The 12,549-nt window shown below is 31.1% G+C and overlaps 1 protein-coding gene across 6 annotated transcripts in view; it reads left to right on the top strand.

Annotated features, from left to right (window-relative positions):
* LOC106464407 (tyrosine-protein phosphatase Lar-like) overlaps positions 1 to 12,549 on the top strand; it is a 129,545-nt gene that overhangs the window by 88,569 nt on the left and 28,427 nt on the right. For 4 of the 6 annotated variants that reach the window (XM_022392101.1, XM_022392099.1, XM_022392102.1 and 1 more), the window contains 9 exons: positions 903 to 1,003; positions 1,608 to 1,803; positions 1,963 to 2,247; positions 3,458 to 3,766; positions 5,635 to 5,946; positions 7,075 to 7,272; positions 7,826 to 7,918; positions 8,583 to 8,769; positions 10,291 to 10,498. In XM_022392101.1, coding sequence (XP_022247809.1) covers positions 903 to 1,003; positions 1,608 to 1,803; positions 1,963 to 2,247; positions 3,458 to 3,766; positions 5,635 to 5,946; positions 7,075 to 7,272; positions 7,826 to 7,918; positions 8,583 to 8,769; positions 10,291 to 10,498 — 1,889 coding nt within the window. The remainder of the gene's footprint in view (positions 1 to 902; positions 1,004 to 1,607; positions 1,804 to 1,962; positions 2,248 to 3,457; positions 3,767 to 5,634; positions 5,947 to 7,074; positions 7,273 to 7,825; positions 7,919 to 8,582; positions 8,770 to 10,290; positions 10,499 to 12,549) is intronic. The other 2 variants (XM_022392103.1, XM_022392104.1) reach the window with 1 other exon arrangement.

The raw sequence follows: 12,549 nt of genomic DNA, 5'->3' as shown, positions 1-12,549 counted from the left end.
TGGGTAGTGAAGAAAACTTTAATATAAGTTTAACATAACAGCAAATGTACAACGTTTCGACAAGATTTTGTCATCATCGTTGTGCATTTGCTGTTATGTTAAACTTATATTAAAGTTTTCTTCACTACCCATTCAAGCCGTCTCCAACCATTATTAGTCTCAAAGTGGGTTCCTCGTCATCAATTTGTATAGCAGAATTGTTAAATATTTACAGTCTGTTTTTGAAAGAAATAATTGAAATGTCTCTCATGCTTAAAACAGGTGAATAAAATATTATATTCACAAGTGTTTTGTACAAATAGTTCTGTGTCTTATAATAACACCTGTGTACCAGTGTATTTACACGTGTACCAGTATAGACTTATTTAATAAATGAGAGTTTCACATTTTCTTTTTTTTATAAATAGGTTTACAGGCAATTACACTGTGATTGTTGTGATGGTAGACCAGTATTAAGCTGATTAGCCTAATCCTAATAATGACTTAAAAGGCCTATTATAAAAAAAAAACGTAAGTACACATCTATATATATATATGTATTTAAGAAACTTATTATTGTATGTTTTTTCTGTCCTTATCAATGTAACTTTAATTAAATGCTATGGCTCTTAATCAGAATGTACTTGTTTGCATCAGTTTTGGATATGGGCATGTGCCTTATATAATTGAAATTATATCCTAGTCTAGTTCTGTTACTATTTCACCTGCACTTTTATGTTTTATATATCAAACAAGGATATATTTCGATTAGAACTATAAAATATTTATCAGTATGCATGTGTGTATGTGTTTTCTGAGTTCCAATTGTCACATAAGCTTATTCTAGCCACAATTTGGATAGTTTGCAATATTTTTTGTGATCATGAAGAATCATGCTCTTGCTTTTTTTTTCTATCCTAAAGAACCTGGTAGTGCCCCGAGGAACGTCCAAGCTCGTCCTTTAAGCTCAAGTACAGTAGTTATACAATGGGACCCTCCTAAAGAACCTAATGGACAAGTTACGGTAAGTATAAAAGCTTGTCTATTGATCACAGCTTCACATGATGGTAATACTAGAAAATAACTGAGGATTTAACATTATAATCTATCTGGTAATGTAGACTGTAGGACTTATCATCAGGGACTTAAGCGATGTCAGGAACTAGTGAATGATTTAACTTCAGGGATACAGATATTTTGAATTTTTACTATTGTGGCCTTATTTATTCTAATACTTAGTACCCTCAGGGATCAGTTGATATATTAGATTATTACAAGATTTGCTACTGTATTTCTTCTGATACCAGGGGTGAAAATTTTACTGATACCAGGTATCAAGTCCAAGAGATTAAAATGAAGATTCTTCTTAAAACATTATTGATTTTCTGTGGCTTCTCAAACTGAGAAATCCATTTCTTAAATTTCAAAACAATTTGAATAAGAAATTATATAATTTTAAAGGAAATGTATCACATATTGAGGTTGTTTATTTAAAAACAAATAGTTCAAGAATTTATAACAATATTTATAATTCGTAGTAAAGAATATACTTTCATAACAACTTGTATTGATTTACAAGATACAACATTTCATTACCCCTAGTGATACTAATACATCACTGTTTAAAGGGATACAAAGTATATTTTACGACACGTCCCAACCTTCCTACAACCAACTGGAACACTCAAAATGTTGATAGCAGTACACTTACAACAATCAGTGATATGACACCTCAGACCATCTACACCATCCGGATCCAAGCATTTACCAGCAGAGGATCTGGTCCATTATCTGCCCCTGTACAAGTGAAAACTCAACAAGGAGGTATGTACACATACTACTCAAAATAATTAAACAAAGAGAATTTTTGCTGTATAATAATATAATTTTTGTTATTTGTATTTTCTTGAAAGTAAATTTATATCACTATCATGTGTAAATATTTATTGAACTTTTTTTCTATTATTGCTCTTCTATAAACAGTGCCAAGTCAACCATCGAACTTACTTGCCAAATCGACATCATCCACAACAGTCCAGCTACAATGGAGCCATCCAGAACATTCGGGCGAGAGTGTTATTGGTTACGAGTTATACTGGAATGACACTTTTACCCAGCAGCAGTACCACCGCACCATTCCTGCCATCAATTCTTACACTCTGAGCAATCTATACCCAGACACAGTATACCACATCTGGGTGGCAGCTAAGTCAAAACGTGGTGAGGGAGCTGCCACACCACCGGTCAATGTAAAAACTGACCAATATTGTAAGTCCAACTTAATTAAGAATTAATTCCTTTTAGAATTAAGGAATGCTAGTGATTCCTTCCAGCAAAAGCACAATAATTAATTTCAGACATAAACATTGCACTAAATTTGATGCATAAGTTAACATGTTGTACAGTAGAGGAAATCATGTCAATGTATTAAAAAAATATCTTGATGTGTAGATTTTAAGCTATCGGAGGGTTAAGTTTTCTGAAGGAAATCATACTTAACCACCTGTATAGACATAATAAGCTGAGAAGTTACATCAACTAAACACCATCTGTATATGCATAATAAACTGAGAAGTTACATCAACTAAACACCATCTGTATATATATAATAAACTGAGAAGTTACATCAACTAAACACCATCTGTATATACATAATAAGCTGAGAAGTTACATCAACTAAATAGACTTAACAACAACATAAAGCTTTTTTGAAAACCTAGCTGCCAAATATGCAGTGCTAGTGCTAAACACGAGTTACCCTACTGAGAACCAAACCTGGGTCCTCAGGACTTAGGAGGAAATGTATTATAATGTGGCAAATATCTTTGTGCTTTAGCAGTCTAGATTTCTTTAATTGTAGACTAAGTACAAGTATTATTTACTTTGGAGTTGATGTAGATAAGAAAAACAATAGTTGATCAATTACATCATGTTTATTGCAGTAGTAATATAGAACAAATCTTTTTAAGTCTCAGGTGTTATTTAGTTTGTCCTTTAGATGTCACACATTACTTTATCTATAAACACACTTATAGATGAAACATTCCATTCATTTTTCCCCATAATTATTTGTCATTGTTTAAAAGCATTGCATTACTACTTGCACCCATTTTGTTTATTTTTGTTTAGTTTTTATCATTTATTTGCTTTGTAGTCATTTTCTCTTGGATTGAATGTTTTATTCCTAATGAATAGATTTGCTATAAAATGTTATGAATGTTTAAATTATGCAATTGTTCAATTAATATTATAAAGATAATTTTTGAACTAAAAGATTACAATTAATAGTATTTACAAAATCAAATCAGTAATGATATACTGATGGCTATGACCATATGTTCTTTAAAAGTCCAAGGTGAAATTAAGCTGTTTTTTTTGTTTTGTTTTTTTTCTTTCAAACATTTTCGTTGGATTGCCATTTTGCATCCCTTGGTCACTGCCCATCACCATTCACCCCTCCCAATGCATCCACCCATAGTGCCGGGTGCTCCTCCCCAAGAAATCCATGGTAGTGCAGTAAGTTCCCGATCCCTCCTTATCACCTGGAAACCCCCTCCTTTGGATCAGCAGAATGGTCAAATCACCTACTATAAAATCAAATACTTGAAGGCCAGCACTAGCGATGACCCCCAAAAGGCACGTCAGATACAGACAGGTCCCGATGAACGTTCTTTTATCATTGATGGACTTGAGAAGTGGACAAAGTACCATATTTGGGTTCTTGCTGGTACTGTTGTTGGCGATGGTCCACTTTCTGCACCACTAATTGTCCAGACAGATGAGGATGGTAGGTAGAATGTGAACCAAAGATTCTAGATATACACTACTTAAGGTTCTTCCACTAACCTTAATGTTGAAAGCTGTGTAAGAAATGTTTATGTCATGTGCAGTTGTCTCAAGCCTATCTTCTCTTCCCAACTCTGTGCATTGGAATCAAACTGTTTTGCAAGGATTAACTACTTCTCTCTTTCTTACATGTCCTACTCTAACTGTTCCTTCTTTTTTTTTCTTGCCAGATGTTTCAGTTATCAACAAGGTGAACTTCATAATAGAACACACTTGTTATTAGTATGTTGAAAGTGTGTTGAGTGTGTTATGTAGTTTGTTCAATGTTCTTTAACATATTTTCTAGAGAAATATTGCAACATACTACTAGTCTAAATAAATCAACCTCAGAAAGGAAAGGAAATTACATTATGCAAAAAGCAGGTAAAATTCAGGAAGAGCTGTAACTTGAAATATATGTAAACACTAGGGTGTCAGGGGAGGTAAAATATATCAAAATGCTTTAAGTTATATACCTGAAAATCAGACTTTAAAAAATAGTTATAGAAATGTCTTGGTTTAAAAATATCTAAATATCTCAGCTTATGGAAAAAATCACATCTGGTTCTTTACCTGCCATTTTGTTAGTATTTTTAATATCTGTGAATTAAAAACAAAACGTGTTTTGTCTAAAGATGTGTGGAAACAAAAAATTTGTTCTTATATTCTTAATGATAGATTCCTAGCACTGATATTTGTATTTGCACTAGTTTTAAATTAATGCATTAATATGTTGTTTTGTATTTCTGTTATTACAATCAAGAATCCCTAATATAAATAGAACAGTATCATCCAATTAAAGAACTTTAAGGTATTAAATGCTACTATAATAGAATTTCATTTTACAATAAAAACTAACTATAGTAATACATATACTTGAAATTCTCAATGTTTTTCCGAGGTGTAGTTAGAATAGAGAAAGATTCAGTATACAATTTTTATATGAGAAATTGTATTTTTGTCATAAGCTTTATGTGTTTTAGCTGCTGGGTATTAGTTTTGTTACTAGTAACAATGTGGAAATATTGAGTAAATTGTTTCACTCTGGTAAAATCACAATACTACATTATGGTTCTCCTAGAACAACTACTGTAGATACTTAAATTAGGAAAGAAAACTTGTGTTCTGAAAGTTTGTTACTTTCTAGTTGCATGATATTTAAATTAACTCACAGAAAGTGAGTCTCAATGAATGTGTAATAATGCTATATTTCAGAATTGTTTCAAAATTTGTGTACTGAATTTTTTTTACCTTTTGTTCACTTAGTATATTCATTAACACAAAAACTGACTCTCAATGAAAATGTAATAATAGTATATTTCAAAACTGATTCAAAACTTGTACTAGAAGTGTGGTTTCTTGATATTTTAGTTAACTCACAAAAACTGACTCTCAGTGAAAATGTAATAATGGTATATTTCAGAACTGATTCAAAACTTGTAGTAGAAGTGTGGTTTCTTGATATTTTAGTTAACTCACAAAAACTGACTCTCAGTGAAAATGTAATAATGGCATATTTCAGAACTGATTCAAAACTTGTAGTAGAAGTGTGGTTTCTTGATATTTTAGTTAACTCACAAAAACTGACTCTCAGTGAAAATGTAATAATGGTATATTTCCAAACTGATTCCAAACTCATGTACTGAAAGTTTGGTTACTTGGTATTTTAGTTAACTTGGTGAAACTAGCTCTCTGTGAAAATATAATACTGCTCTATTGTAGAACTTATTCAAACTTTCTGTGTTGTGGTTATTGTATGGCTAAAAGCTACAGAGTTATTTAAGTTTTACTACATCAAATGAGCCTACCAGTTTTGATTTTTGCATGTAGTGCCGGGGGAACCCAGGAATGTGAAAGTGGAGCCTGTTAATAGCACCAGTCTTCAAGTTCAGTGGAAACCTCCAGCTAATAAAGATAGAAATGGATTAATCAGAGGTTATCAGATTCACATCCAAGAAAAGGATAAAAACAATGACTTGGTTGGAGAACCCATCAGGTATGATGTAGCTAATGAAGAAGCAGAAGCCTATAATGTTACAGGGCTTCAGCCAGATACAACTTATGCTGTACAGGTGGCTGCTGTCACTCGGAAAGGTGATGGAACACGTAGTCATCCAAGAACAGCAAAGACAAGAGGAGGAGGTGAGACAGTTGACTGGTAACACTTCCATATTTACTAAAGGTTATAGGAGCAGAGATCTATGCATTTAAAAAGGACAATGAAATAAAGGAAACAAATCATCATAATTAACATTAAGAATGTATATATATGTATGTATTGTTGCTTTTTATAGATACATTTTTGCTTTGCTGTTTTCTTCGAATTCATACGTGTATATACAATTGATATAACATCTACCAGTTTAGAAGAGCATTGGTTACAGCATCTGTAATGGTTTTTTTTTAAGCATACATACAAATTTGCTAAGTACAGTATATTTTTTGTCTAGCATTTTGCATGTTACTTATATTCCCATGATTATATAAATTATTATAAATGTTTAGTAAGCTCATGTAGAGTTCTTATTTTTGGGTTAAGAGTGTGTCAGATTTGAAATGTTACTGAAAATTTAAATATATGTGTGTGTATATATATATATATATATATATATACAAAAACAAAAATAGTTATAAAGTTTAGACTAGTTTAAGACTAGTTTAACCTAAGAACCACAGCTTTTACCCAATTCAGTTATTTACAGAATAATGAATGAAATTTTACTATGCTTACATGGTTTTACACATGTTATCAGTTATAAGATCTTCTGAGTATAAGTAAAGAAGAGTGTGTAATAATATATCAACTATAACATACCTGTTATATCCATTACCAACAAGAGACTCTCTTGCACAATACCAGAGTTCTTCACCTGGCTGGAATACAATATACATAATAATGGTTAAGATGGTTTTTAGATCAGGAAATTGTTTGAACAACACCCATTTCATTGTAAAATGGATTAAGTTGGGGAAATGTAATTTTTTTTCTCAATTTTATATATGGTACAACACATCAAAATTAGGGTTAGAATTTTTCAAATTATTATTTATTTATTTGTTTTACTTGAATTAACCTATTTGTTGTTCAGAAGAACTGGCAAACCAGCAAGCTAGTCTTCTTAATAGACTTACAACCAAAATGTAGAAATTCTGAAAAGCTAACTGAATGATCTTAAGTTTGTTACATGTACAATAGGTCCATAATTTGGGACCATCTTTTATCTATAAATGTTGTAGATAAGAAGCTTGATGTTTTTTACACTTTAACAGTTCCAACCAAACCTGAGCTGAACATAAGAGTCATCTCAGAGAATCCTCGGTTAAAAGTAGAGGTTTCGTGGGATCATCCTAGATACATCTATGGAGATCTCTTAGGATATAGACTGCATTACAAGAAACAGGGTGCAATCCACAGTGAGAAGAAAGTAATCAATCCTCATGACCAGCATACCACTATAGATAGTCTTGGTAAGACTTCTCATACTTCTTCGTCATACTTTTTTTTTCTTAGTATGTAAACATAATCTATTAACTGCAACCAATATTTTAGTTTGTGTAATAGAAACAGCTCTATATATTGTGGTTATGAGTCACTCTGCTGGGCTGTAAACTTTATTCTAGGGGGAATAATTTACTAAATATGACTTAAGATTTGAGTTACTAATTTTACCAAAGTGCTGGTCCTATAGTTTCTCAGAACTACATTACGAAATTAAATGCTGAGACTCAAATGGCTATAAATAGTACTATGATTTTATAAGTAAACTCTTATTAGAAAATTTAAAAAGAGAAACGAAGCAAAATCAATTATTTCCTAAGAGTAGAAATTTAAGTTTAGAACCTCCCATGCCAATCTTATATTTAAAGCTTTAGCATTAAAGTTTCAGGTGTGAAAATATGTCTACCAAAAATGTGAATGTCATATTTTGAAAATATAAGTTTAGAATTAATTTCTAGTCAAATAAGTTACATATTTTATAAGCTTTAATGTTAGCATGTTATTTGTATTTCTATGTTGCAGATAGAGGAGCCACTTACGAGTTTCGGCTTGCTGGCCGTAATTCTCTTGGATGGGGTCAAGAAGCAATAGTTCATATGGAAACTCCTGAAGGAGGTAAAAATGTCAAGCTTCTGTCCATTTAGTCTTTTGTGAGATTCATGAATGTAATGAAGAACTCACTATATTCAGTAGTAGATCATGTAATTGATCACAGTGAGTTGAGTAAAAATAAAATTGAAATTATAACACTTAACTTTCCTTTTCTAACAAAAACAGAAGTTAAAGTTTAGACATTGTATTAATAAGATTATAAAACATTACTGTGTCAAAACAAAAGCATACTATAATGTAGAATATTTAGGTTAAAAAAAGATCTCTTTTAAACTGTAATCAATGTATATAAAGAAAATATAATCTTTTTTTTTTCACTATTCATGAAAGTAGAACAAAAGAAGATTAAGTTTCCTAACAAACTTTTGTCTTACATAAATAGCCCCCCAGTGGCTCAGTGGTAAGACTGCGGGCTTTCAATGCTAAAAATTGGGTTTCAGTACCCATAGTGGGCAGATCACAGATACAGTCAATTTAGTCATTTCATGGTTATTAAGATTGTAAGAAATTTATTTTTGCATAAAACTTTTTCATAAGTACATCAAATATCTACTTTAATGATTAGTCTTATGTCATTTTATTACTACTACCAATAAAAATTTGTATGTTATTACTTTACGGCCAATGTTAATCATATGTAAAAAACCTTGGTTTTTCCAACTATCAGTGCCAACAGCCCCACCACAGAACATCACCCACTACCTTCAAAGCCCTACTACTCTAGTGATTCGATGGAATCCACCTTTGTCCCAGTACAGTAATGGTCGAGTCATACAGTATGGCATTCTCTTCCACAAAGCTTCTGAGGACACAACTAAAGAAAAAAATATAACAGCTATTAGAAGTGTTTTCAGGTAACAGTTCCAAGAACTGTTTTTATTTTACAGCCACTGAAAGTATTCTCACACGACAGTCACTTGAAGTGTTTACAAGTAACAGCCACTAAAAGTATTTATAGGTAATAGCTGCTAGGAGTGTTTACAAGTAACATTCACTAGAAGTGTCTATAGGTAATAGCTGCTAGAAATGCTTACAGTAACATTCACTAGAAGTGTCTATACGTAATAGCTGTTAGGAGTGTTTACAAGTAACATTCACTAGAAGTGTTTAGTATTTTAAACATTGTCAGAATGGTAATAACACATTCCTAATAGATGTATACAAGAGCATTGACTATAATTAAATAGCTTTCACATAAAACAAACAACTAATAATTTTATGATTAACACATTAATATTTCACATTTTTCACAATAAAAAAATCAGTATTAAGCTGTAAAATTATGACAACAAAACACAAACTTTAATGTAGCTGAAAAATGTCCAGCAATTATTACCTGGAAACACTTTTAGCAACTGTTATATGTAAGCACTTCTAGCAGCTGTGACTATTACTTGAAAACACTTCTAGTGACTGTTACTTGTAAGCATTTCTAGCAGCTATTACCTATAGACACTTCTAGAAAATGTTACATGTAAACATTTCTAGCAACTTTTACCTATAGACACTTCTAGTGAGTGTTACTTGTAAACACTCCTAACAGCTATTACATATAGACACTTCTGGTGAATGTTACTTGTAAGCATTTCTAGCAGCTATTACCTATAGACACTTCTAGAGAATGTTACATGTAAACATTTCTAGCAACTTTTACCTATAGACACTTCTAGTGAGTGTTACATTGGTGGTTTTAACATCCAAATAAAAATAACACATTATTTTAACATCTGAATAAAAATAACACATTGATTAGTTCAACATCCTAATAAAAATAACACATTGATAGTTTTAACATCTGAATAAAAATAACACACTGATTATTTTAACATCTAAATAAAAATAGCACACTGATTATTTTAACATCTAAATAAAAAATAACACACTGATGATTTCAACATCCATGGTGAAACATCTCAGAAAAAAGTTTCTTTAAAGGAGACATATTACTTGAAAAACTTTTATCTTTAATAGCTTGCAAACAATACTATTTGAAATTGGAATAAAAAGTTAAAATCTTAACTATATGAATTCTTTAAAAAATAATTACAAATACAAAGTAAACAAGTATGTTATATTTTGTTGAAACATTTGCTGATATCAACATCTACTTTTCATTATCTAAGGAAGAATAACACATTGATGATTTTAATATCCTAATGAAAATAATACATTGGTGGTTTTAACATCCAAATAAAAATAACACATTATTTTAACATCTGAATAAAAATAATTTTTCTTCAGGTGATGTGAGATCAGTGCAGAAAACATTGTGTTAGTTTTCTTTGGATAATGTGAGATAGATTTGGAAATTAACAGTGTGTTATTTTTACAGTTGCTCTGAGTATTCATGGTCTTGTTGTACCTTTTAATTCCAGCTCATTGGATGAGAATACTAAATACGTGTTTAGGGTGCGAGCATATACCTTAGTAGGTCCTGGACCCTGGAGTAGCCGTTTGATTGTTGACACTCAAGGAGATGGCCCTTCTGCACCCACTAATGTCCAGGCTATGGCAACCTCTGATCAGTCACTCGAAGTGTGGTGGGATGAGGTTCCTTATTTCCCAGACATCCTCGGATACCAAGTACAGTATTATTAACTTACACTTGTTTTAAAGAAAAACTGTGTTGGTATAGCTAAACTAATTGAGATTGACTGGATTCATTTATTTATCTTTGAAAACTCAAAATTTTATTACAAAATTTAAGTCAAAGTATTGCTTACCTGCAATCAGTCATGAAATATTTCTTGTCTTTCAACAGATCTAAGAAGAAAGGGAGAGTCCTTTTTGTACCAGATGGTGCATGTACTATTAGAGAAATTTAGAAAAAAAGGGAGGGGATGAACAAAACACAAAAATAAGTAAAGTAAAATGAATTCATAATAGATATGTCGAAAAAACTTTATAATGAATATAATAAGAAAATGGGAGGAAAAATAGAATAAAAATTAAAAGAGGAAAGAAATGGCTAAACTCTTCATCATTCAGTTTGCAGTGATCTTTAGAAAAATGTGGAATTAAATAGTGGTTGAATATAACTAATGACAACTTTTAAACATAACTGTAATGATTCTGCACAACAGTGAAGAGGAAATATCAAATGATATCAGGCTTTTCATACAAGACTCTGTATCTGTGTACCAGCAGGTAGTATTATTAATGCCTTTTCAGTAGCTTTAAGTTGTAGCATGGTTCTAATCTTTTCTATAAAATAGTAAAAAAATATATATTTAAGTGCTTTGAACTTTAAGTATTGTGTATATTGATATAAGATATGTATATTCTATTGTTTAGCCTGCATGGACTATGAATTCAAGATTGCTCTCTGTTCTTTGAGCCCTAAGAGTGATATCCAAATCTCACTATTTGGTCAAACAAGACTAGTACAACACTTGGTGGCAGATGCTGTTGTTTAGATGCCTTTCCTCTATTCTACCAGCTCAAACTTAGGGTCAACTATGGGCAGATAGCCCTTTGTGTAGCCTTGCATGAAAATAGATATATTAATTTGCTTATAATTATGGAAGGTTTGTGTGTTATTGTTTATGGAACTGACAATGATTTTAGACATTAACTATGTCTACAACAATGATTTTAGACATTAGCTATATCTCTACAACAACAATTTTAGACATTAGCTGTATCTCTACAACAATAATTTTTGACATTAGCTACATCTCTACAACAATAATTTTAGACATTAGCTGTATCTCTACAACAATAATTTTAGACATTAGCTGTAGCTAATGTCTAAAATTATTGTTGTAGAGATATAGCTAATGTCTAAAATTATTGTTGTAGAGATGTAGCTAATGTCTAAAATTATTGTTGTAGAGATGTAGCTAATGTCTAAAATTATTGTGGTAGAGATGTATCTCTACAACAATAATTTTAGACATTAGCTACATCTCTACCACAATAATTTTAGACATTAGCTACATCTCTACAACAATAATTTTAGACATTAGCTATATCTCTACAACAATAATTTTAGACATTAGCTATATCTCTACAACAATAATTTTAGACATTAGCTATATCTCTACAACAATAATTTTAGACATTAGCTATATCTCTACAACATTCTTTTCAAGACAAACAAAATTGCTTCTTCTTTCTAGTTCATATATACTGCACTGCAAAAAAAAAAATTCCCCTCTTAGGCAAACTTTCAATATTCAATTTCTTGTTAAGTGACAGCAAAGATTTCTTAACTGAACATGTATTCCAGATATTTCAATATTCACACATCTTTCTCTTGTCCCAGATAACTAGAGTTGTTAATTATAATACTGAGACACTAAATTACACCAACAATTACTGAAAAAGTACACAGAATGATATCAATTGTTCTTAAAAATCAAGATTTACTATCTCTTACTTTCTTTGTTTCAACAAGATTTATAGGTTCATAACAATTCACTTGAACATTTTGTGTATTAATACAAAACAGCTCATTTATTTTCTATCCCTTTATTACTTACATGTATATTTCATTGTGCCATGTGTATCTGTAGGGCTTTTGTTTCCATGTTTTTCTACCCCTGTTTTAACCTAGAAGTGGAAAGGTTTATTGCCCTGTAATTCTTCCTCACTACTACATTTTGTAGTTGTAAAAAATATGCATCTACAAC

Source organism: Limulus polyphemus, unplaced genomic scaffold (genome assembly GCF_000517525.1).
Source record: "Limulus polyphemus unplaced genomic scaffold, Limulus_polyphemus-2.1.2 Scaffold1641, whole genome shotgun sequence".
NCBI lineage: Eukaryota > Metazoa > Arthropoda > Merostomata > Xiphosura > Limulidae > Limulus > Limulus polyphemus.
This window is presented reverse-complemented; position numbering and strand designations above follow the sequence as displayed.